The sequence below is a fragment of the Theobroma cacao genome, chromosome 2 (assembly GCF_000208745.1).
Source record: "Theobroma cacao cultivar B97-61/B2 chromosome 2, Criollo_cocoa_genome_V2, whole genome shotgun sequence".
NCBI classification, from domain to species: Eukaryota; Viridiplantae; Streptophyta; class Magnoliopsida; order Malvales; family Malvaceae; genus Theobroma; species Theobroma cacao.
Genome location: NC_030851.1, coordinates 16,139,692 through 16,167,050, shown reverse-complemented (window position 1 = coordinate 16,167,050; position 27,359 = coordinate 16,139,692). Strand labels below are relative to the sequence as shown.

General features: G+C 36.9%; 2 protein-coding genes and 1 long non-coding RNA gene across 3 annotated transcripts in view; 2 read left to right on the top strand and 1 right to left on the bottom strand.

The window, feature by feature from the left end:
* On the bottom strand, nucleotides 10,421-11,257 carry LOC108660656. Its single transcript, XM_018114908.1, has one exon. It carries the CDS (start codon nucleotides 11,255-11,257, stop codon nucleotides 10,421-10,423), a length of 837 nt encoding a protein of 278 aa, XP_017970397.1.
* LOC18608967 lies at nucleotides 15,553-16,317 on the top strand. Its single transcript, XM_007043898.2, has one exon. It carries the CDS (start codon nucleotides 15,898-15,900, stop codon nucleotides 16,105-16,107), a length of 210 nt encoding a protein of 69 aa, XP_007043960.1. The 5' UTR covers nucleotides 15,553-15,897; the 3' UTR covers nucleotides 16,108-16,317.
* LOC108660964 overlaps nucleotides 27,308-27,359 on the top strand; it is a 2,486-nt gene continuing 2,434 nt past the window's right edge. Inside the window, exon 1 of the long non-coding RNA XR_001926764.1 lies at nucleotides 27,308-27,347. This is a non-coding gene — a long non-coding RNA (uncharacterized LOC108660964). The remainder of the gene's footprint in view (nucleotides 27,348-27,359) is intronic.

The following is a 27,359-nucleotide window of genomic DNA, read 5'->3' as shown; positions in this document are numbered from 1 at the left end:
GGGGAAAGAGGTGAAGATACAACATGTGTTAGACACGTTCAAGGGAGGGCGGTTTCAATAGGAGGGAGACGCGACCAAGATGGCCCTCTTCTTGATTGCGACCAATGTTTTATTCAGTCAAGACTACAGACGATCAGTGGTTCCATGGTTGTTTTCACTGGCCGAGAACATCGATATGTGGAATGTGTTCCCATGGGGCACTTACGTTTGGAGTTTGACGGTCGAGTACTTGATGAGGGGTTTCAAACCTCTTGCTATGGGTGTACCAGAGAAGAAGCACTACCACCTCTACGAATTTAAATGGGTGTTTCAGGTAGTTTACCTTACCCTAATATTTATCATTATCATTATTCTTTTCACATAACAATTTATGAGGTGAGTAATAAATGTTTCACAATTAATGTGTAGTTTTGGGCGTTGGAAGCAATTCCTGAAATGAGAAGCTTGTTTGGAAAGTAGCACCAGTCCAGACAGCTTTGGTCAAGAATGCTGAAATGGCATTGTGACGAGAGGCCTACAGGCTTCCACGCCAATATTGCAAGTTTGGAGAGAGAGGGCAAGGTGAGTAAATAAACCATAATTTTTTATTTTATTAAATTTTATTTTTATTGTCATAGGGTAACAAGGGTTATACCTAATGACAATGTATGTTTTGGTGCATTTGTGTGCAGTGAGGACGTTGGAGCCAACTGCGGACGAGATGTTAACCGCATATTGGGTCGACATTGACGTCAATATCTCTGAAGGGCATCAATACGTTCCATTATGGAAGTTAGTGGGTCAGTCAAAATTTGATCCCTAGCAAAGGAGGAAGACAATGGACCGCAAAGGGAAAAGTATGGTAAGATGAGCCGTTAAGTGGAGACGCACCATGAACGAGGAGGTCCATTCCCAATTCATTGCTAATGAGGCCGCAGGTGTTGCTAAGGAGCCTGATTCTCTTTTTGCGGCTCTTCATGCTACTTCTCCTGTTGTTCCTCTTGCTGCTACTACTATGACTCCTCAAGCTGCTCCTTTTCTTGCTTCTATTGCTGCCCTTCCTCATCTTTAGGCGCGTAACCCGCTCTGCATCAGCAAATGACTATGAGCGTTAAGCAAGAGCTGCAATAGATGCAGACATAATGGAAGAAAGACCTACAATCATTGCAGACGAATATGAAGATGCAGATGCATGCAATACAGTTAGAGATCTAGTGGGCAATGCAGTTGGAGATCCAGCGAGCGATGCAGATGCAGTCACTGCATCAGCATATCTAGCAATTAGTGTAAGGGTTAAAAAATCAGATTGTCGGTCGACTAATCGACTGTTATGAGGTATGAGCTTTTATGTTTTTCATCACGATGGGTGAAGAAAATGGTGCGCATGACAAAGAGCGCAACGGTATTGGGGTTGATATTGACGATGCAAGTGGCATCAATCAATCAATTGCATTGCTTAAAGCTCACCTCCCGCTGGCCCAATTGAACATCATCCTGCTCCTATCCCATCTCCACTAAAGGCAACCCAGTATTCTCAATGCACACCTTCTCATGAGGCTTCGCCTCCATTTGAGGTCAAAAAGGCACCTCATCTTGTGAGTAGTCGAACTACAACTTCCCTGCATCCTACTCCCGTCCCAACTCCACTAGAGGCCCCCCTGCATGCTGAGATCACTCATTCTCTTGAGGCTCCACCTCGACCTCAGACCAAAGATGCACTTGTGAGCTTAGCCACAAATACCTTCGAAGCCTATATGTTAACCCGCTATTGGTCCAGCGCAAAGCAAAAGATGATTAGAAAGACAGATATGACTCCTTCATGAAAAACGAGCAAGTAAGGTAAAATGATAACAGTAGACGATATTAGGGTTAACAGTTCTATGGTATTTATTCCATATACCTTTTGACGTGGGTTTTACAAATATGCAGGGTTAACATTCTGGGCATTGAAGGATATGAGGGCCTTATTTTTTTCGACAATTAGAGATGCTGACTGAGTTGTTGAACAGCCAACACATTGACGCATGCATCAGTGTGTTGTGTAAGCAGGCGCATGAGCACCATCAACAACTCTACAAGTAGAGAATATGCATCGTTGACACCAGCTTCTATGTAAGTATATTATATGTTAATGAGTTGTAATTATTCAAATGTATGGGGTGTGTATTAGTTAATTGCATCTAACTATTGTGCATAATGTAATTGACGGCTAATTTTGCTGGGGTTAACCTGAGAAATAAATCCTCCCCCCACTGAAAAAACATTCAAGGCGAGTCAGACGGTAATGCTAGACCATGTGCTTGAGTATGTGAGGGGTGGGAGTCCTCTGTGGGGTTTGCCATGGCATGAGGTTGACTCAATTCTCGTACCGTGTTATTTTGACTGCCATTAGGTGGTAGTGCACATCAACTTGGTGAGTTAGAGTATTATGTTAGTGTACTCATCATACAGTCGGGCAAAAGCAATGAAGTTCGGCTTGCGTGATCAGTAGATGAGTCCACTAACAACATTGTTTCCCATTATATGCCACCAGGCTGGGTACTTTGCTAGCTCGCATCGTCAAAAATGACATTTGATGCGGATGAGGTGTAAGTTAAATGCAAAGACCTCGATACAGAAAGATTCACACAGTTACGGGGATTGGGTTATAGCCTTGTTGCAGTGGTTGATATCTTCGGAGGATCATACACTTAAGGCAAATGCCATAGATGGCCTTTGAAAAAGTTTACCCTTGAGATATTTGCAAATAGCATCAGTAGTGAAATTTTTTAATTTGTTTATTCTTTTTCAATATGTAAATAACATTATTCTATATCATGTCCATATTATTTTTTGTTGTATCATTTACATTTTTTCCATTTTTTGTATCATTTAACAAGAAAGAAAAAGGGCAATAAGAACAGTTCAGAATTCATTGACGTGATAAGCATACGGGTCCAATAAAGACAACCTTGTTTTCTTCTTATTCATATCTTAAATTCTGTTAGTTTTGCACAATTTACATGCCAGCGTTCATGAGTTTGCATATGCCAACACCCCCACCCCCTTACTTTATAGCCTATATGACATGTTGAATTACATTGCATGACATAAGATTGTAATCAGTTGATATTGAGTTGTGACCATGGTGGAGATGGAATCGCGTCACCAGTTGATATTGATTCGCGCTAGTATTTGATATGGAATCATGCGACTACTCAATTTTGAATGACGTGAGTAGTTAATATGGAATCGGGTGACTAATCGATTTGGAATCGCGTGACTATTAAACATAGAATCGCGTGAACCGTTAAGATTTAGAATCGCATGAGTATTTGATATTAACTCGCATGAGTAGTAAATATGGAGTGGCGTTAGCAGTTATTATGGAATCACGTGACTAGTTATTATGGAGTCGCATTACTAGTTAATATTGAGTCGCGTGAGTAGTATCTATGGAATGGTGTTACCACTTATTATGGGATGGCGTGAGTATTTATTATAAGATCGTGTGAGTAGAAAACATGGCGTCGCATGACTGGTTATTACGAAATCGCGTTACTAGTTTATATTGAGTAGCGTGAGTAGTATTTATGGATTGGAGTTACCACTTGTTATGTAATCGCGTGAGTAGTTGATAAGGAATCGCGTGACTCATTTATTGTGTGTCATGTTCTTTGAAAAAGGGGGTAAGCCAATTATGGTGGACAATATCAAACCATAACCAACCCCAACCATCATCATAACAAAATATTCAGTCGAATACCCTTAACCCTCGACCAAAAGTTACCCTAAACACATGAAAGTTAAAGCACATGTTGAGCGAATATAAAAATAAACAATATACCGTAAATTGTTTAGTATTACAGCATCCTTAATCCAGTTAACCCACAACTCTCAAAATATGAATCTTCATCTGCTCTGCTTGACTCAGCCAGAACCAATGACAACTAACTTCTTTTTCCTCTGAGGTTCATGTGGGAGAAACTCATCTCATGACTATTTTTTTCAGCCGCGCTTCTACTACACGAGTAACTGTATCTGTTCTTTGTAGTAGAAGATTCTTAACATTCTGTATCCTCAATTTCAATGTCTGCATTCTAGCAGTTTGGTTACTAAGTTTCTCATCAATCCTCATAAGCATATTATACATCACATCATTGGAAACAACATCTGGAATAACTCTAGATGGGCCACTGGATGGAGTATCATGGGTAAGATGAACTGAGCTGCCTTTGACAAAGTTGAATGGCTCATCTGGCTCATCAACACTCAAGTCATATCCCTTTTTCGCAAGCCATCCAATTGAGAGATTTCGAGGCCTACCACTGGTCCAATTAGCTAGATACCTATTGCTCTATATCCTTTTCTTCTTAACTAGAGTCGATATGATGTTTTCGTATGGAAAGGTCGTCTCTTCCTGTATGGCAACTCCTCTCATTCTGAAGATCATATATTCTACAATGTTTAGGCCCAACTAGGTCCCAATTGATTCCATCATCCACAGATCCTCAGCGCTAACACATCTTAAACGACTGATCATTCCAGGTAATGTGGATGCAAGAAAATTATGTATCAGCCTCTAGGGTGCAGCATTCACATAATGAGCAGAACATAAATTTGTGCTGTATAGTTCTTTTCTACCTGTCAAGTGGGCCCACATGGGGCACGGCTTATAAAATTAGGGAAATATGTATTGTCCCTGTGTGTACTCCGTTTTCAAGAGCCTCCCAATATCAAAGGCAGTCACTATAAACTCTATTACTCCCAAAAACTCGTTCAAAACAAATGGGTTAAAATCACTACGATTTTCAAATTCATTTTTACTCCGGCAAATACTGAAGTAAAATTCCCTAACAAGAGTTGGGCTATAATCAGTATGTAGAAAGGTACTTAGACTTTTAAGTTTACCCATGTCAAAAAATGAATTTAAGTCACCCTCAAGGTGTATGTTTTCCTTAAAGCTTTCCCAATTTACCACTTTCTTGCACGATATGATGGCATTCTCTATTACCCTATACCTAGCAGCATGTGAGTTGCCCTTAGACCGTGAGGATGAGGATAGATCATTACCTAGTTCAATTGAAAAACCAATTGATGCGATAGGCAGTTGAAGAGCTAGTTTCCATTTCTTCCTTGATCATAGAGTTGAGTATTCATCATCACCTGTAATTTGGTTCGCATAGTCACCAACATTGGGTTTGCTCGAAGTTGCAGCCATTGCTTAAGACAGTGCAGGAAAGTTTAGCTTTAGTGGTTGAACTTACAACTACACATAGGTTTAAGAGATTTTTGTTTAATAATGGGTTAAGGTTTGTTGTTATATTGCAAGGAATATGATTTCTGGGAATATCGCTTAGAGGATTACATTATAGTGTTTGGGAATATGACTTTGCAACATCGTTTGTGAATTGACGAAATTACCCTTATGTATAAGAAACCGTATAAGTTGAACAAACTTATAATTTTTAATATAAATCTGACTTTTCAATATTAATACTCTAAAATAATAAATAGTCACATTGAAATAAAAACATTACAATTTTTAAATATTTTTAAAACTTTTGAAATCTTTATGAAATTCATAAATACATATTATTGAGTAAACTGAATAAAATTAAAAATAGTAATGCTATTTTTTTTATTATGATTTGAGTAATATTCTATATAAAATATTATGCAATAATCATGTTGCAAGACCTTTTTTTCACCCTTAAACTAACTTTTGATAGTTTTGCATGAGTTGGATGCGAAACATTGTTCTTTGACCTCCACATTATAGCCTGTAGTGTACAATCCAGAACAAAATCTATCGGTAGTTGTAGGCGTATGGTGGAAGATGAAACGACATCTATCGATATATTTGAAATCAACCAGTAGTTGTAGGTGTATGCTGGAAGATGAAAGGGCATCTATCGATATATTTAAAATCAATCGGTAGTTGTAGGCGTATGCAGGAAGATGAAAGGGCATATATCGATATATTTAAAATTTATCGATAGATATTTCATATGCTGAATGATTCAAGGGCATCTATCGATACATTTAAAATCTATCGATAGTTGTAGGTGTTTGCAAGAAGATGAAAGGGCATCTATTGATATATTTAAAATCTATCGGTAGTTGTAGGCATATGCAGGAAAATGAAAGGGCATCTATCGATATATTTAAAATCTATCAATAGATATTTTGTATGTTGGATGATGAAAGGGCATCTATCGATACATTTAAAATCTATCTGTAGTTGTAGGCGTTTGCAGGAAGATGAAAAGGCATCTATTGATATATGTAAAATCTATCGATAGATATTTCGTATGCTGGATGATGAAAGGGCATCTATCGATATATTTGAAATCTATCGATAGATATTTCGTATGCTTGGAAGATGAAACGACATCTATCAATATATTTGATATCTATTGATAGATATTTCGCTCATAGACCACCTATGCTGCTGCCTTGAAAACCCTCTCACCCTGTAAACCTCTGAAGTTACTTGTAAATGTGTTAGACCCTAAACTATTTAAAGGGTTTCCCTGTCAAGTTTCGCCCACGAACTCACAAATTAACCAAACTCATTTTTCGATTCTATCAATTAAATCATTTACGTCATACTCTTTAACATCTATATTGAATCGTTTTGCCTTAAAACACCGGAACCTCCAAATTTCTCATTCCTAATTTTGAAAAATGAGTCACAAAACTAAATGCACAAAGGTGACTAAGAACAGTGGTTCAGGCAGCTCTACTAGTGCAAAAACATCCTCAGCCTCGATGGTGAGTTCTTTTTTGTAAAATTTCACTCATCCATCGCACGCTGAAAGATTCAATGCCAATTTCGCCAAACGCAAGGTAATGCTTGAACGTATAATTGACTTTGATTGTTTAAAGTCTATAGATTTCCCATACCTTGCGAACTTTGAAAATTTTGGGTGGACACATTATTTACAATTGAATAGGAAAAACTATGAGAATTTGGTCTGAATTTTTTACTTCAATGCAACACAAAAGTATGCGGAGTTAAAAACAAGTCAACTAGTGAACCATGACGATACGTTTGTCACCCATGTCATAGGACAACGGATCCTTGTTACTCGTGAGCTGATAAAACGAGTCTTTCACCTTACTTCCCTCTAAAAAGATCTCCACTGTGTCTTTGATAATGGGAACCTTCGGTCGGCGTTTATCTACCCTCCACCAAATGAGAGAGGCAGTGCTAGTTGCACAAGGCTATGTTTCTTTGATCGAGTCTTACACCTCATCATCACTCATACTATCCGTCCTCAAGGCTCAAACAACTCGATTGTCACCACAAAGGACCTTTGGTTCATATTTAACATCAAATTAAATTACCGTATTGACCTTGCTAAATTCATCATGGATGACATGCTCCGGACCATTCAAGGTGGCATTAAAAGCTTGCTTTACGGCATGTTGATCAGTGAGATCATCGACTACTTCAAAGTTGACACCCGTTGTGATCTACCCAAAAACCATGCTTTGTTCAATCCTATCGATGAGCATAGTATTAAAAAGCTAGGTTTTCAGTTCAGAAACAATAGTTGGGTTAGGAAGGGGGTAGCTGATAACCCAGAATTTGATGAAGAGGGGAATGAGGGAGAGCCGAGTGCGTATCCTACGGGCCCGTCTACTGCTTAATCTAGTGCACCTATTCTACCACATTCGATGTTGAGCAAGCTTTCACTAGACTCTTTTCATTTATGGAAACAATGGACTCTAGGTTGACTACTCATATGGAATTGTTGGAGGCGTAAAATCGTGAGATGTTGCAACGCCAAAAAGAATTCGAGGATCAATTTCACTCTCAATTTCCTCCACCATCATGAATTCTCTCTGCATACGTTTGTTCTACTGAGTTTTTGGACTGTTCGATTCCATGGCTACCTGTGCATTAGATTTTGGTTGTATTTACAAATTTTTGTATCTTTGATGTATCGGGTACATTGAACTATTGCTGCTTGCCATACTTTTATGTGAGTTTGTTTCGCTTGATTGATTGTCTTTTGTTTATCTTATGCCCTTTATGTTTTTTTTTATTACAACGGTCCACATTAAGAACAAGTACCATAAAAGCAAGTACTATAAAACCCTAAACCCTTCTACTCTAGCTATCCAAATAATGCTATTATTATACATAATTTTCTAGGCAAAAATATGAAGCACGATGCGAAAATCAATCAGGTAAATATTATTAAATATTTTGTGCTTTAATTTAATTGTTTATAAAGAAAAAAAATTATGAAGGAATACAATGAATTTGATGATCCCACAATGGGCTAAATAAATGGAAGTATTTGCTTTGAAACATTCGTATCTAACAAACTTGAGAAAATGTTGCAGCTTAAAAGAATCATGAAAATTCTACAATAATCGGTACCAAATATTGGATGTGCAAATTTCTCAAGTCTTCAAAGCAGAATAAAGTATCTAATTAACAAGAATTTCCTGACTCATGCAGGTCCATGTCAACTAGACATGGGAAAAGTAACAGCACAAAGAAATTGCTTCCAACTTGTGAGGCAATTGAAAACCTTTATTGACATAGAAATCAAGAGCAAATGTAAGAGAAATTTACCTAGACTGGTGCATTATTTTTCTGATTGACTGTATTAGTGGCTCAACATTTGAGAGAATATCTTGTTACTTAGAAGTAAACATGTCTAATCTTTGTCTTGTAGCAGTGTACATTACAGTCATACTGGAATCATCATTCATCACTTGAGTTGACTTCACAAGACGATTCTTTTTACTAGCATCTAAAGCCCAATGACGTGAGCCCCTATACTGTCGCGTGAGTGATGCTATTTTTCACTTTGAGTGCTACCCAAACCATTTGGTGTATCCCAGCCATTTGAACTTGCTGGTTGATTTGACTCATCAAGGGAACCCTAACTTTCCTAACATTCTGGTGACTTTTGTTGTTCACAGCCACTAGATTTGGAAGAATCATCCAAGGTTTTTGTAAGAATGACGTCTTGTGTTCCCCAACCAAACCGTGGTAGTGCATCACTAGCATCAGGTTTTTCATATTCTTTTTCCATTGTTCCCCAACTAGTTCCAACTTCCCCACCATTGGACTTGAAGTTTTTCTCTTCTATGGGGACATCTTGTGTATCATACTTTTTCATTCCCCAACCAAATAGTTCAATTTGCTCTTTCATACAAGTTCCATCCATTTTTAAAGAGACATATTGTGTTTTAGATTTGCTTTTCCCCTAATCACCCCACTCAGTTTTTGTTTTACTAGTCATAGCTGCTATAATATCTTGTGTTTTAGATTTGCTTGTCCCCCAATCACCCCACTCAGTTTGCTTCATTATACTGGTCACAGCTACTGCAACATCTTGTGTTTTAGATTTACTTATCCCCCAGTCACACTACTCATTTTGCTTCACTGTACTGGTTACAGTTGCTACAACATCTTGTGTTTTAGATTTGCTTGTCCCCCAATCACACCAGTCATTTTGCTTCATTGTATTGGTCATAGTTGTTGCAACTTCTTGTGTTTTAGATTTGCTTCTCCTCTAATCACACCACTCAATTTTTTTCTTTGTACTCGTCAGAGTATTATCACTAGACTTTGTCAAACTCAAGTTCAAATAGTATTATTCAATGCAAATATCAATGGCCAGTTTTAAACAATCCCTAACAACTGACGTTTGAAAGGCCACTATCTTCAGGTACGACACCTATAACGTTATCAGAGTTTGTAATCCGCATTCAATAGCGGTTTCGTGTGTGTCCGGGTTGTTTGTAAATTGGACATGCCTTGGGTCGTCGTCGTCGAGTCGTCCGCTGAGTAGATGATGTTTCTCGTTTATCGATGGAGCTGCAAATGGAGTCCAACAATTTTGTCTATTATAACCATACCTTTTGCATTATGAACATCTATGTCATCCAATGCCTTCCTTAGTTGATGGAATCTTTTTCCTCCTAGGTCTTCCCTCTTGACCTCGCCAACTTGGTGGCAAAACAACAATTTGTTGAATGTCATGGGGGATGTCCCACTCACTGGGATGCCCAATTGGGCGAATGGGAACCGCATATCCCTCCACCCAAGACCGAGTCTTGTAATAGTCTAAGTAGAATTCAATGGTTGGACGTTTGCACTTACTGCCAAGGTAATGAAATCATAGTTGGCGAAAAATGTAAAAATTCAATTCATCATGCATAAAATAACAAAACATGATTATTCATACCTTATTGTCGTCACAGCATGTGTGCAGGGGAATAAATCGGTCTGGAACTCACTGCATGAACACGTCTTGGTGGAGAGGTTGACCATTCTATCCTTAGTCCCATCTATAACTTGAAACTCCACCCGATCGATTGGTTGTATGGAAAAGTGACATGCTTCATTGAACCGTCTGTTCAACAGATCGGTAGCCTAAGAACTGAGGGGCATGGTCAAATTCAATGCCTCATTGTGCCGGTCATGGAATCAACGTTGAAACATGCCTTTGATGCACTCAATCAACACCGTTATTGGCATTTTTCTTGCATGCCTCAAGCAGGAGTTAATACACTCCGCAATGTTGGATGTCATTAGCTTGTATTGCCTTACTGGTGACCGTGCATGTGCCCATCTCTCAAGGCCTAATCTCATAAGGCTGTCATAAGTAGGTTTGCAAAGCTGTGTCAGCTTATTCATATGTTTGTTAAAATCGGCGAGCCTATAGCACTTGGTGGCCAAGGTGAAAATCACGGTAACATCTTTGCGCTTGAACCTGTTTTTAACGTTTTTCCCTAAGTGGTAATTGCATAGACCGTGATAAGCGTCCTTGTACAGTTTCTCAACTGCATTCTTAATGCCAAGATCCTGATCAAATATGAACATTGCATTTTTAGGACAACCAATCGCACGACGCAATTGGTTAAAAAACCACGACCAAGACTCTTTGTCTTCGACGTGGCCAATGCCAAATGCAACTGGATATATCTGCTCATTCGCATCTTTGCATACCACTACAAACAGAATACCCTTGAATCTACCTTTCAGATGTATGGTATCGATAGCGACTACAAGCCGCATTATAGCACTGAAATCCCGAATACATGACCCGAACGCCCAGAAACAATATTTGAATCGTTGTTCCCCATTTGTAGTGACACACGTGATAGTACCGAGATTTTCACATTCGAACATATGGAAATACGAGGGAAGAAGTTGGAATGACTCTTCCGAGGGACGAAACACAAGACTCTCCGCATACTCCTTTGCTTGCCAGGCCTTATCATATAGGCATTGCAATCCCCACTTGTGATTCATCTCTTCCATTATTTCCTTTGGTCTCAATGGGGTTACATAATTTCCTTGCACCCTGGTGAAGATAAGCTCACCAATTAACCTCGCACTCGCAGTTCGGTACCCACATTGTAAATCATCAATAGTACACGTGTGTACCTTCTAGAACATCCGAAGTTGCCAATATTCTCCCTCAGGCAACTTCGTTGCACACAAAGTAAACTTGCATGCCTTCTCCTTACAACCAACCTCAAAATGAGCGTGACATAACTTTTTAACTCTAACCTCAAAATGCTCTTTTAGTGTCAACATGCTTAAAGCTCATTTCAATTCGGCCTTCAATGGAAACACTTTTCCACGATATAAGTGGTCGTCCATTGATTTGGATTTCTCACTCCCAACTGTTTGGAAGGATATCATATCTACCTCGGGAATAATCCATTGACGAGATACCCCTGTATTTACCCTCTCTTGATCCCTGTCATCAGGCAAATGAATGTCGTTCTCAAGTGCGATGGCTTTCTCGTAAATAGGGTCGACACCCTCAACATCATCTAATTCAACAATTGTGGCATGGTCATCCAACTCAACCTCTTTTAACACAACAATTGTGGTATGACCTGTACTACCATCTACATTATTGTAATTAGGAATGTCGGTGTGCTCAACCTTGTTGTCCTCTGAACAGTCTTCATGTCCGCTAACATAATCATCTTCACAGTCATCATGTAACTCATCGTTCCAATCCACCGTGTCGTCCTTTTCAACATCATCTTCAATTTGATTAGATGCATCGTCATCACTCACAACCATCACAGTGTCGTTTATGAATGACAATGGACCCATTGCATTTCTGAGCGACAGTTGTGTTTGTTGCAAAGTACCAAGTATTTTGTTCGATGCACATTCCAATCGAAATTGTGCAGACATCATTTGCAGACACCTCATGTGTGTGCCGGACTACTCAAACTCATGAGGATACGTCAAACGTGATTGCCATGGTTGTTTGTTAGGAAATGCATGGTGTGGTATGTCAAAATAATTAACATTCTGTTGTAGGTGATTACTATGTTGGATACTGTGTTCATGTGGAATATCGTTTGCATTTCCTACCTTAACTGTCGCAAACACAACAATTGCCCTTTCATCTCGCAGAATACTTGCTACATCTTCATCATCCCTGATAATTGTGCGCAAAACCCCTACGGCATGACTGAGCGATGCATGTAGCTCGATTTCATTATTATATGAGTTGACCCTAACAACCTCTTCAACTAACTTCACTAGGCCCAAAAATGACAAATCACTCCCAACACCCCTCACTCGTGTCTCACCACCCTTGTAAGTGTCATCGACCCAATGACCACCGTATGTAATCATAAGCTTCACATTTGGCAAGTCACTGAAATTTAATAGAAAATAAGTTTCACAATCAGTCAATTTATCGAAAATTGCCCCTTAATGCATAGAAACCACTTACGTAATGCCTAAGTCACATTTGACCGGCTATTGAAATTTAACAAAAATTAAGTGTCGCAATGTCTAATGCACATTCATGCAATGCCTAAAATCTAGTGATCAAAAGCCCTAAAATAAGAAGTGAATTGCACAAGTCACGCGCCACCAGTCTCGAAATACATAGCAACAGGTCACGCAATATATAAAAACCAATCACGCGATGCCTAAAAAACTACTGAACCAAAGCCTCAAAACAAGACATGAATTGCATAAGTCAGTCACGCACTGTCAGGCTCGCAACACCTAAGAATAAGTCACTCAATGCCTAATAATAATAAGCCTCAAAACAAGAGGTGAATTGCACAAGTCATGCACAATGATAAGTCAGTCGATGCCTAATATCCACTCACATTATACCAACATAACCAATCACGTGCTAGCCCAACGTCACGCAATACATAACAACACGTCACCATATGTACTCTATTCCATCTACATACAAACCACTCACACAATATCTCAACAGAAGATATGCATTGCACAATTCACGCGTCGCGTATAACCCAATCTCCCAATACCTAATAATAGGTCACATAATGCCTAACATCTACTCACGAAGTTATTTAGCATAATATAACTTAAACGAAGAAAATAAAAATAAGAAAAGACATAAGAAAATATCTGCTCAATGAAAATTCTTAAAATTTTATTAATTAGATTCTCGAAAATAAAAGGAGATGATACAAAAAAATGAACCGTAGTTCATTTCTTCCTAAGTTCATCTACTATTTCATATATCTCGCAGAGAATCTTGTTGTTGCCTAGGATGTCAGCCTCCAGTTCGAAAGTCCTGGCCATCAGCTTGTTGATGAGGGTGTGCATTTCTTGCTGGAATATCTCTAACTTCTTCCTTAGAGGCATCTCTTCCTCTTCGAAGGCTACCTCTTCCCCATTATCGACTCTTGGATCTCTAGAGGCCATTTTACAATAATCTGAGATTGATTAAGATAATTGAATTTGATTCAAATGGTTAATGGTTCCCTTTATTTATAGGCATGAATGTTGACTCTTCATTTTCTACACCCATATAAGTGCAATGAAGGGGGGCTGAATTGGTTATTAAGTACCTGTTCGGCCTGGCGTTTCATCTTATCTATCTCTTAAAAGCAAAAGCCAGGCCAAACATCATTTTTCGAGAAATTCTTAATAAAAAGCACCTTAAAGGTTTTCTCTCTTTTTCACTAATCAAAAGGATTTTAATGTTACATACATCGTTTCCTCTTTTCTCTTCTTTTTTTGAAATTTAAGCATCATGGTCCGATTGCGTGGTAGATCAACCAAAATCTAATACTATTGCTACTATACAAGTCTGAAAATTATTTCGTTTCTTTATTGATTTCTTTGATTTTAATATCTGAAATTATAAATAAACTTCAAGCATTTCGTTATAGCTTATTAAGTGATTGAAGATGACATTCAATATCCTTTATGGTAATTTTAACCGAAATTACAACTTATATAATTTATTTTGTTAAACAATTTACCAAATAGCTTTAGTCTATTTCTCTTCTAATTTTATAGAATTTGCTATTAAGGGGGCTGAATCAGTAGATAATCACCTTCAGCATTAGGTAGATAAAGTCACGCAATGCTCAATAAATATTCAGTCACGTAATGCCTATAAATAAGTCACGCAATGTTCAACAAATATTCAGTCACGTAATATTTAGGCACCTAATGCCAAATAAATAGGTTTGATTCCTAATATCTAGTCACACACCCTAATATCCAGTGACTCAATGCCTAACAAATATTCACGCATCGCCTATAAACTAATTGATTTCGCTACTGCCAGCCAGATTTAAGTTTTCAAACTCATATAATTTACCCATCAACTTTTGCGTTCTATGAATAAACCTAAATAAACTCAAGAACTCATAACAAATACCTTAATGTCATCTCTACACTTTGGGATCGTGAGAAAGTTGGCTGTCGATATAAATCTCGATGGCATTGGAGAGCTAGACGGCGAGATATATACCTAGATGCCATTGGAGAGCTGGATGGAGGGATAGCTAAATCGAGATTTAATTTTGAAATTTTTAGCTAAATGGCGGGAGAGCAAAAAGAAAGAAACCGAGACGCACTTTCATTTGGATTAATTGGTTTAAAGGGTATTCTTGTCAAGTCTTACCAAAAAATTAGCTAAAAACAGTTAAAATTATATAAATGGTCATTTTTTAAATGACCTTACTACAAAGGTTATTTTTCATAATTTTCACTATAAATTTTTCTAAATTTTCAGTTTAGTTCCCGAAATTGTAAATCCTTAGTTCTTATTAATCACACATCTAAATAATGCGAATAATATATTCATGGAAAGCTTATGAGATGTCAGACGAGGACTTTAACCATATAAATTTCATGCTCTAAAATGGAACCATGTGAGAGAATCAAAGTTTTAATTTTCAAAATTGATTTTGGATTTTTCTCTTCATTCATAAGTGATTTTTTTTAATAAAGAGAAAGAGATTCGAACTCTTTATTTTAATTTAAGAAATTATGTATTAACTAATAAATTAAATATTTAAATAATATTTATAAATGATTTTAATATCATATTTTTACAACAAATTTCTACTACAATAAAGTGTATGCTCATGTAAAAAACCTTTTCCTATAATTCATGTAGATGTATTAAGGAGTTTGGATCTCCATGCGTGGACTCGTATTCCAACACCAATAACAGGTGGATCCTTTACTTGTGTTTCTTTAAATTTGCTTGGACATCACATATTCTCTGCGGATGCTGCATTAGCCCACTGATATCAAAAAGTTAAAAAAGTTTCATACTACCTCAATTTTGGGTATACCAACAGAATTAGTACGCTAGTGTAAGCATGGGGAGCAAGTTATTCTGGTGCCAGTTGTCATATGCTACAGCAGGGAAGAGGGAACCCAGCAGTGCAAAAAATGGGACGGCGGCAGTGAATCCAAATGACTTCATCTCCTAACCTCCGCCCCACACTACTCTCCACACTCTCTGTCTTTGTATCCCCTCGACTTTTTCTTTGCATATATATGTACTTGTCTCAGGACTCCATTAATCAGCTCCACCAATCACTTCCACTGCATCTCTCCCAAGTTGGCAGTCAGAGACCCTCTCTCCCTCTACCCGTCCCCCTCCAAAGAAAAAAAAAAGAAAAAGAGAAACAATGTCGGATTGGGGCCCTGTTTTTGTTGCAGTGGTGCTGTTCGTGCTGCTAACACCGGGGCTGCTGTTTCAGGTGCCAGGGCACCTCAGGTGTGTGGACTTTGGCAACTTTAAGACAAGTGGTGCTTCGATTCTGGTCCATTCCCTGCTGTATTTTGGCCTCATTTGTGTCTTCTTGCTTGCCATCAAGGTTCACTTGTATCTCGGTTGATGATTAATGTGGCCCTCACTGGTCATATATAATTTGATTAATGATGTTGTAGGATTATCCTACATATCTTATTCCGCTCCATTGTAGTCTTGTCTTATTTTGTTTGTTTCATACTCTATTGTTGAGTCTTGAACTTAATGCGTGGAAAATTTAAGCTCTTTTGTATTTGTTGATTCTGTTGTTATTGAATTGGCCAAGTATTTTCTTCAATTCAAAAAAACTGTTGCTTCTTTGGATAATTATTGAGCAAGAAACTCTTCGACTGATGAACGGACCGGAACGGTGAATTGAGTTCAGAACTTCAGATCATACGCTGCAATATGACTTGGAATTACAACTATTTCGGCTACCATCCACTTAAAATAAGACATATATACTCAAGTAATCTCATTGATGAATGCTCTCTTTTCATTAGCTAGCCTGACAGGTGAGAACTTCTTGTTTACTAGCAATCAATTGGGTCTGGCCGTAGAACCAAATTTGTGGAGTTCTCTTAATTCTGGATAGTTCTCAGGTTGCACTGAAACTTTGGATCCATAAATTTTATCTCATGACAATATACAAATGTGGTCTGTTTTGGCTAGTCGGCTTCTTGGGAAGCTGTTGAGTCTCGGACATTATCCTGAAGTAGTATTATCCGAGAATTATCCAGTTGAGAAAAATAACAAAATTTTACTAATGTTTTCTGTTTTTCCCCTCAACAGTACAAGTTTAGGCCCAACTTGAATTGAAGCAGCAGCTTGCTTTTAGAACCAGATGATATCTTTAGCCACCTAGTCCCAGTTTCCAGACTCAGTTACCTTCCTTTGTTTGTAAAAAGGAAAAAGGACTTGTAGGTTTTCTAGAATTCATTATGGCCAGGTACATTAACCATGATGACCAACAGGTTCAGCTAACTTTATCATGAGATAAATATCCTTCTTTCGTTTCGCGTAGCAACATGGTAACATGAGTCCTCTTGTGGCCTCCAATAGATTTGGGCAAGTTATTTGTTCAGGTTTCCTCATCCACGGGGGAGGATGTATTTTATATGAAAATTTACCTTTCATTCATGGCGTTTGAAGAAGTCACTTTAAGGGACTTGCTAGGCAGTAGCACACATACTGTACTATTTCCCCCCCTTTTATTTCTGGCATAGGCCTCTGAAATTCAGGGTATTGAAATTAATACCAAGATAATTTGCCCGCACAATGACTGATCAGTCCAAACTCCAGCTAGATCTGATTCAATGATGACAGAGATTCAAGCAAGCAGTGCTGGTGTAACTTCCTCCAAGAGTGATTAGCTGATTCCATGAAACCATCGCTCCAAGTCAGGTATCTTCAGACTGAGGGTGGGAAATATCTACTCGAGTCTTGACTGCTGGTTAATGACCTCATGTAACAAAGTCATAGCTTTATCTCATGACTAGCTAAGTATTAAGAACAGCATATGAACAAAAGAGAGGAGTTTCTTTCGTAATTCCCTCTGTTTTTTCTTTCCATACAGGCTACAATAATCTTGACAGGAATACTAGATTGTGCCTTGATTAATACTTTGTAGAACTTCGTGATGGGCTGCTGCTCACTGTTGCCACCAGAAGGGAACTCGCTAGCACCCCATGGGCCATGCGTGGCATGGAATGCCATGCTACTCTGCCTAGCTCTCAAAAGTCTAAAGAATCGATTGTTCACATCTTTATTACCTTTTCTAGGAATAAAGTTTCTTCTTGTAGTTCATATAAAAGCTCCCCCAAGGAATAAACCAATCTGGCTAAATTGGCATATTCCTTTTCAATTACATATTCTTCAAGATATATTTATTAGCATAAATTTCCTGTTTGTAAGTTGTAACGACTACGCTGTTAAAGGTTTTTGTTGATGGTCAAATGAAAGACGCAGAGTCATCAAAAGCGAAGAAGGAAAAACTTTGCTCTCTGAAAGCTAGCAGTGGAATGACAAGAATGAGAAGCAATTCAGTCATGAAATGGTAGAAAATGATTAGACAGAGCATAGACAGGCCCTGACTTTGGAGTTGCTGATAAAATGCACCGACTGCTGTTGAGAATTGATGTGGGCTTAATTGTTAGGCATTAGTCAGAACCCACTTCTTTAGCCGAAAGTTCAAAGTTAATTAGTATCTCAAATCATTTCCTCCTTACATCTAGTTTAATGATTTATGCTATGTAATCAGCATCTCCTAGGGGACCTAAGATTGCATGCGTGAGCTTTACAATTTACTGTCAGAGGCTTCATACATATACTGTATTTCTAAATGTCTGAGAATAATTTTACTCCTGTGGAGTTGTTGGGTTGGAAAGGGTTTTGGATTCTTTTACATGTCATTGACTTTATGGAGGTCATTATCGAGGTAAAGCAAATGCTTAAATGTTGCATCAATACCATCGAGGTAAAGTAAATGCTTAAATGTTGCATCAATACCATGTTCAAACAGGTTTGTCTTCGTGGTTAAGCCTCGTGTTATTCTCCTCTTTTTCTTTTTTTCAATAATTAAGCCTCATGTTATCGTCATGATGATAAATGTAGGAGGCCTTTTTTATGATTTATGGTATATATTTTTATTCCTTAGGCATAAGGTCACTTTAAAGAGAGAACAAAAAAACAATCTTTTATATAAGAAAAGCAAGAACTGAAACTTATATTTCATTGAGATTTCTTTCTACTCTAGTTTCACATCATTAAATCATTTTAATTTCATTTAATTTGAATGACTTGTGAAAATTATTAAAACCTTTTAGGAACTTACCATTAGTTTTTTTTTCTTGCAAATAAGCTTGACACGAGTTTCACAATTCTTTTTTTTTTTTGTTTTTACTCTATCAACACTTTTATACATTGTTTCTTTATTTGCTTATTTATGGTGTAGAAGTTGTTTTCTCACTAGAATGTCAAATTCCATCATTGAGAATTTTCATTCAAGAAGGTCTTTCAAATAAAGATAATGTGCGACTACGTTTTAAAGACCTCGAAGCATTGGATGAGAAAATGTTGCAATAACATCTAGAGTGCTATCAAGCTCGATTATCCATAGTTTTCAACAATTAAGTTAAACCACAATCATCCCAAGTTGAAGACTTAGTTCTTGCTACGAGAAGATCAATAAAGACTTCATATCGTATCGACCACAAGTTCCTTTCATGTTGTTCATGAAGTTACACCAATGATACATATAAGATTGTTGATCAAGATAAAGTAAGGGTTGGCCCAATCAATGGCAAGTTCTTAAAGTGCTACTATGCTTAAAGATCAAGTAAGAGTTTAAACTATTCTTAAAAAAAACTTGCTACATTGAAAATCTTGTAAATGACAACTTAAGCAAAAGTTAGGGCATACACACACACACGTTATGACTTGATCCTTCAATTTCGAAAGTACATAGGCAACTTAGTCAACCCAAAAGAAAAAATCTCTTGGATTAAAGTTGATTAAAATCTTTTCAATGATAAAACTACCTAGTAGACGAGGATAATTGAAGAATAAGTCAAGTTTTTACTTCACTACCTAGTAGACGAGGATAATTGAAGAATAAGTCAAGTTTTTACTTCTTTTTGACTTGTATGATTCAAGCCATTAAATCTCAAGTGAAGCAAATTGCAATTGCAAGTTGAATTTCTTTGAAATTTAACTTGTGATCAAAGAATTTTTAAATACAAAAATGTCAAAAAAGTTTCATGGAATTATCTTTGCAATTTCTTCACAAATAAATAAAAGCAATAAAAAAAGATTGATTTTATTGCTAATTTAAAAATATGTGAAAGAAATTTTGAAAAGTCTAAATTCTTAAAAAAATCATAAGCAAGAGTTATATGAATAAGGAAGCAATCAAATCAACAATTACACTTATAATTCTTCAGCTCTTCTCAAGAAGATTCCAACATGGTCTCAATAATTCTAAAGATTTGGCTTCAATCACTATAAATAAGAGAAGACTTGAAAACTATCTTTTCATTATTCTTGAAAGTATCAACTTTCCTTCTTTGCAACTCTTCTTCATTCTCTTTAAAAGAAGATTCAATCTTATTCTTCTTGCATCGTAAAGCATTCAACTCCTTTTCAAGATTTACCAACTCAGATTGCAAGTCATTATTATACCCAACAACTTTATTATCAAGTAACTCTGAGTTTTATTGGCGAATTATAAGTTCTTGAAGCTTCTCAATTTGATTTTTTATAGACATGTTAGAATAAATAAAAGATTCATTGTCAATGAATTTTTTAATTAGTTCAAAGTATTATTAGATTATGCTTCGCAATGAAGAAGAATTGATAACCTTGATCCCTTATATTACATCAAGAATTTGTCACGACCCAAATCCAAGGGTCCGTGACCGGTGCACGAGCACAACAAGCAAGCCCTCTAGACCCGAGCAAGCCTTAGAGTTTACAACCATATAACTCATATGCCAAGGGATTTATAATCAAATATTCATAACAATTTCAAATATATTACGTTATCCCTGGCTCACAACCCGTATAATTATACATAAGGCCATACATTGGCCATCAAATTGGGTTTGTACATAACAATCCTTATACACAAATTCATATGGCATGTCGTGCCTAATATCTTTCACAAGCTAATCAAACTGGAAGGTGGAAAGCCCCCACAGACTCAGCAAAGTGACATGTTGGGAGGGAGACCTATCGAATGCCAATTACATGTCCGTCCAATCAATGACACTTGCCACGTGGCCCCATAGCTTCTCTTATTTGCATATGGTACAACAAAGGGGTGAGTCATTTAATACACAGTGAGGGGATGCTATCACAACATAATATTTTACATATAAAATATACATAGGCCTATCTAGCTGTAACACTTTCATAGTTAAACGTCTCTAATTCAAAGGTGCGAGGATCATTTTAATATCCTGCATGCACAACTCATCATATCAGGTCTTATCAGATCACATCTTAACGGCGTATCATATCCACAATTCACAAGTTTCATGTCCTCACATCACATCATATCAAATCAAGACTTACCTTTAAAGTCGTTACCATCCAACTAGGCTTCATAGGCACACCTTAGTTGTTGAGCCAAATCTCACATCTCATTTACATGTGATTGCTTATTCCGAAACATTTCATCAAATATCATTCACAGTGGTCACCACATACTCATATTTCAAATCAGATCATGCCATCCCCGATGCATGTTATCATGGTCAAACAAAATCAAATGAGTGGTCTTGCCCTGGACATCATCAATCACGCACAGTGGCTTACCAGCGAAGAAACAAATTACGCGTAGGGCAAAGCCACTGGATGGAGAAACAGATCACGCATGTGCCAAAGCAACGGGCTGAGAACAGATCACGCATGTGCCAAAACGACGGGTGGGGAACAGATCATGCACAGTGCCAAAGTAACTAACGTAGAACAGATCATCTACCGAAGTAATCTCTCGATGTCGGCATCACCCAAAGTAATCTCAACGAATGGCATCAAAACATTGCAAGTGGGAATCATAGGTGGAACTAGTGCCACTGTTCCTGTTTACCACCATCCTTGTAAGCACACAAAGTCACAAGGCATGGGACTCCACTCAACCTCAAATCAAATCAACATCTAGAATTCATCCCTCGAACGGAACACATATCCTTAAGTTAGGTCATCGTGCCTGTAACATTCCATATGTCCACATCAAATCATATTCAAATTCAATGAGCTTTAGTCATCTCTAAGCTCGGTATAATTCTAAGTGCCTTTAAACCTCTAAAGCATCCTAAAAAAAAACATAATAAATCTATAAGACCTTATGCCTATAACCACATATGGGTATTTGTCATATTCAATCAAAACAATCATGGCTTAACAGCCTTATGCATATCCTCAAATGAACCATAATACATGGGCATTCATGCTTATATCATGTCCATAGTAATCATGGCCCTTCGGCCTCACATAATTAATATCACCTCACTTTGCCATGTACATAATTGAAAGTCCATTCATCATAAATCGGCACAGTCCTTATTCATAATTCATATTGCACAATGTGTAGGCCTCTCGCTCTAGGTCTTACAAACCATGGGTTCTAACATAATGCCACATGTGGCTCACCACAATTAACACAAACACAAATTTCCTATCTCAGATAACTAATTATGAATCATGGGCGAAATGAAAAACCACCATCCCTGTAGGCATAATGTATCATCATCGCATAGCAAGCAAGAATCACGGGCAAGACAAAACCACTATCCTTGTTAGCAGAATATACATGGTCACAGGGATATCGACACACTCATCCTCAATTCACATCATTGTCTTCAATCATCCATGGACAAATCATACTCATCATTATCATTCATGATCATCTAACCATTGACTTACATTTCCTCCTCATCATGGTTTACGTTTTTGCATTTAGCCTAGGCACAATCCTTTTAGGCATATCATATGATTTTCATAGCATTCACTAGTCTAGACATAACACCATTAGACATATTTATCATGTACAAGTCATCATATCATCATTTAGCCTAGGCACACTATCACTAAGCATATCACATCTTTCATAAACATTTTCTTGTTTAGGAATCCTAACTCTAGACGTACATAACATATAAACATATCGTATAACATTTAAGCTAACATAGGAAGCACACATGCACATCTAGTCATTATGCTCTTAATTCATAAATTCCCTACTCATTTTGACACTTCAAGTGTTCCTTTATCGGCACTTGCACAATTCAGCTTAACAAGGCCTTAATTTTAGCTCAACAATTTTCCATTCAAATATTGGGTAGAATTCTTATTCCGAAGGTAAATCTAACATTTAACAATGCATAATCATCAGCATTTACATCATAATCTCAATTTCAAAGCCAAAATCTTGTCTTTTGAATTAGTCCCAACTTTTCAACATAGCACATTTTTTTAGTATTCATTGTACAAATTGAATCTCTCATATTCTTCAACATTGAACTAAATTCCTTACCTTAAGCATCACTTTGGCACATTTAAACTTCAACTCTCTAGCCACATTCAAACTCCACCAGTCACTAAGCTGAAACATAGACTTTTTAATTATTGAATCATTCAATTTGAAAATCAATCCATGAAAAGCTTTAATCCTACCTTTAAATTAGTTTTCTAGCCTCCAAATGCCTTATTTCAGTCTCCAATTCACTAACGGGGATAAGGGTTTTGAAAGAGGGTGAGAAAGCTCTTATTTTCTCTTTTTGTTGCAAATAGGCTGACAACCCAATGTCTTATATTTTTTGCAAATCTACATGTTTGTATCGCTACATTTGAAAATGTATCGATACATTTCCCCGAGTTAACTATAAATCTATTGATACATGTGGCAATGTATCGATACAATTCCCACAGAATGCTTTTTGCTTCAAATCTATCAATACATTTGGACCATGTATTGATAGATTTCATCCAAAATGTACCTCTCTTCAAATCTATCAATACATTGGGACAATGTATCAATAGAAATTGCCTTCATTATAATGTTTTTCAAATATATTGATACATTAGGTAATGTATCGATACTTAATTACCAAAATACCCTTGTCGTGTTCTTTCTACATTCAATGTATCAATACATGAAGCTTATGTATCGATACTTATTGTCTAGAATGTACATTTTCAACACTTATAGCTTTCTAGCTCAAATTCCAAACTCCTATCTCATTTCTTACTCAAATTCTCATCTCAGTACATCTTTATTCACTTAATATCAATCGCATATACTCATTATATACTTCAATTACTCATTCATGCTCTATGCCACATAACATGTCAAGGAAACATAACATAGTTCACACACACACCATGCTCATTTAAGTGCCAAACAATGCACTATACCATTTGTGTGCCAAGCATATGCACAATATCTTTATTTATGTACGAAACGTATGCACAATATCATTAAAACTTTCACTTACTCATTTATACATAATCATATTCTATGAACATAGGCATATCCTCAATTTCATTGACATCTAAACTCAAAATATATTAACCTTTTAACGTTCAAATTACCTTTTCTATCTGCTTAACCATCATACACATTTAACATTGAAAGTCAGGGGTGTTACATAAGACAACTAGTTGTATGTGAAAAGAGAGAAGAGTGCATTTGCGCAAACCCGAATTTAATTCTTAAGTCATATCATTGAACAAGGTCACATTTAGATGGATGTGCAAAAAGTGAAGGCCATTAAGGAGTGGGCAACTCATAAGAATACAATTGAACTTTGCTCATTTTTAAAGCTAACCAACTATTATTGGTGATTTGTGGAAGGGTGCTAAAAAGGACAGTGGTACTCACAAAATTACTGAAAAAGGACAAAAGTGGTGTTGAACACCTCAATGCAAAGAAGCTTTCAAAGACTTGAAGAAAATGATGATGACAAACCTTGTCTTGGCATTCCTAGATATTGAAAAGTTTGTCGAGGTATAAACAGATAGATTAAACTTTGCCTTCAGAAGAGTATTATTACACTAAGGACACCCGGTTAGGTTTAAAAAGTAAAAAACTGAACAAAGTTGAGAGGAGATACATGACGAAAGGAAAAAAACTCTTAACAGTAATTCATTGTTTACAAGCATGACGACAATACTTGTTAGGGTCTCAATTAATGGTTAAGACAGCAATACCGTAGTCAATCACTTCCTTACACAACCAAAACTCACTGCCAAACAAGCTAGATGCTAAGAGTTCTTGGCTGAGTTTTGATTTTTACTTTAAGCATAAAGCTAGAAGGGCTAACCAAGTGGCAGACACCCTCAATAGGAAGGCCAAATTTATAGCTCTTAGGGTGATAACTCTAATCTCAACAAGCAGAGAAACCACAGACATAAACATCCTTATTGAAAAGAACTTGAAATGAAATCCTTAGGCCATTTCCATAATGAAATTAGTGGAGAGGGAGAAGTCAAAGTATTTTTTGATGAAAAATGGACTCTTACTAACAAGAAAACCATGACTATTTTTCCCAAAAGTTGGAGAAATGGGACAGAAGTTGATGCGAAAATGCCATTATGCTCTTTAGGTAGGACATCTAGGTTGGCAAGGGACCATTGTGTTATTGAAACAAAGTTACTGTTAACCTTATATGTGGTAAAATGTGATGGATTATATAAAGACATGCCTTTTTTTCCAATAGGACAAAATAGAGAGACAAAAGTCAGAAGGAATGCTCGAACCTCTACTAGTATCGACTAGACCTTGGAAAAACATTTCCCATGATTTTATAGTAAGACTTACCAAAGTTGGAGATATGGCATCGATTTTGGTGGTAATAAATCATTTTTCGACGTACGCTATGTTCATCTTGATTTAAAAGTTTGGCTCTGTAGAAGACACAATGCATATGGTTTTCAAACATCTGGTGAAATATTGGGAAGTCCCGTAAAGCATCATCAATGATAAGAATCTAAAGTTTACTGTTTTTTTTTTTTTTGGAAAAGCTCTTCAAACTGTTAGGGTTAGAACCCAACATCTCCTCCAATTATCACCCCTAGATAGATGACCAATAGAACGCTTCAATAGATTACTAGAGGAATATTTGTGACATTTTGTACAAGCAAACTAGAAAAATTGGCCTACTCTATTAGATGTGGCCCAACTATGTTTCAACTCACAAGAAAGCTCCTCCATTAATAAAATCCCTTTCGAAGTTGTAGTCGAACAACAACCTAAACTTCCCCACACCTCCTTGGAGTCATATCAAGGGAAGAGCAAAAGCCCTCGAGCCTTTAACTTTTTAAAGAATGGAGATAGAATATGGATATTGCTTAGGTCTATCTGAAAAAAGCCTCTAACCACATGAAGAAATGGAAAAATAAAAGTCAAAAAGTGCAACACTTTAAGGTGTGTGACCTTATGTCAGTGAAAATGGTACCTTAAAATAATTCAGATTCCTAAAAAAGAGAGATCGACGACTACTGCAGAAATATAAAGGCTTGGTAACAATCACTACCAAGGTTGGGAAGAACTCTACAAGATTGATCCACCAAAGTAGATAAAGGTACACCCAAAGTTTCACGTCAACATCCTGAAGCCATTCCATACAAATCCAATAGATGCAAGAAAAAGTCAAGCCACGAGGGCCGCCATCAACACCAAGCCGCTATCACATCACCGAGTAAAGGAGATTTTTGCAAAAAGGACCACGCTAGTCTCTCGATGACCAACATAGGAGTTTTTGGATAAATGGGTAAGTCTTGGAACAGATGAAATCACTTGGAAGAAAGAAGTTAACCTTCACGCCTTCAAGTAGAAGATCAAATAGTTCTAAGCCGACCAGTCAATGAGGACGTCGACAGATTAAATGGGGGAGGATGTCATAAGCCAACCTTTGTATATGGCCATAACAAGGTAAAATTGTCTAGAAGATTAAGTCCGTTGTGCCTTAAGTGGAAATATCCCCATTTTAAACAATGTAATGGTACTTGGTAGCGTACTTATAAAAGATTGTTTAAGTCGTTAGAGGGAAGACACTTAATGTCAAGCCTAGCCCTAAATTATCTGTCAGGCCATACATATAGTTGACATCATGCCTGTGTACTAGAATATCTCGGTAAAATAGGTAAAAGCCGGTATTGTACTTAAAAGTACAACTAAGTTGATTTATAACTCGAACTAATTAAAATAGAAATTTTAAGATGAAATTTCAAATTTCACAATTAAGGAAATTCTCAAAACAGTGATTCGGAGTTCGAGGTTCAGTTTAGAGTCAATTGGGAGAATTGACCGATTAGGGACAAAACGGTCATTTTGTCATTTAAGGACAAAACGGGTAAATTTTTTTAAAAAAATTTTGGTAACAATTGATCAAGATTAATTATTTAGATTATTTAGAACATAATTGGAGTTTGAGGAGTGAGAAATTTTCAATTCCCGGTATTTATAGAGTATAGGGGCAAAACGATAATTTTGCCATACTGGGGGCAAAATGGTAATTTTGCACCACCAACACTTGTCAAATTTGTGAAATTTAATTATGGTAGGAATGGATAAAGATGGAATAAAGGTGTGGTAGAAAATTAAAAATGAAAAGTCAAAATTTTAAAAAAACGGGCCAATGACATGATGCCATGTGTCATGCATTTATTAATTTATTATTTTTCCTTTTTAAAAGGCACAAAAACCAGCCCATCTTCCACCCCATGGTCGGCCAAACCAGCAAGAAGAGAGAGAAAATAAAAACCAAACCCTAGAGAGAAAATCAAAGAAAAATTATGAATTTTCAAGGAAATTAAGTGAAAAAGGTAAGATTTTTT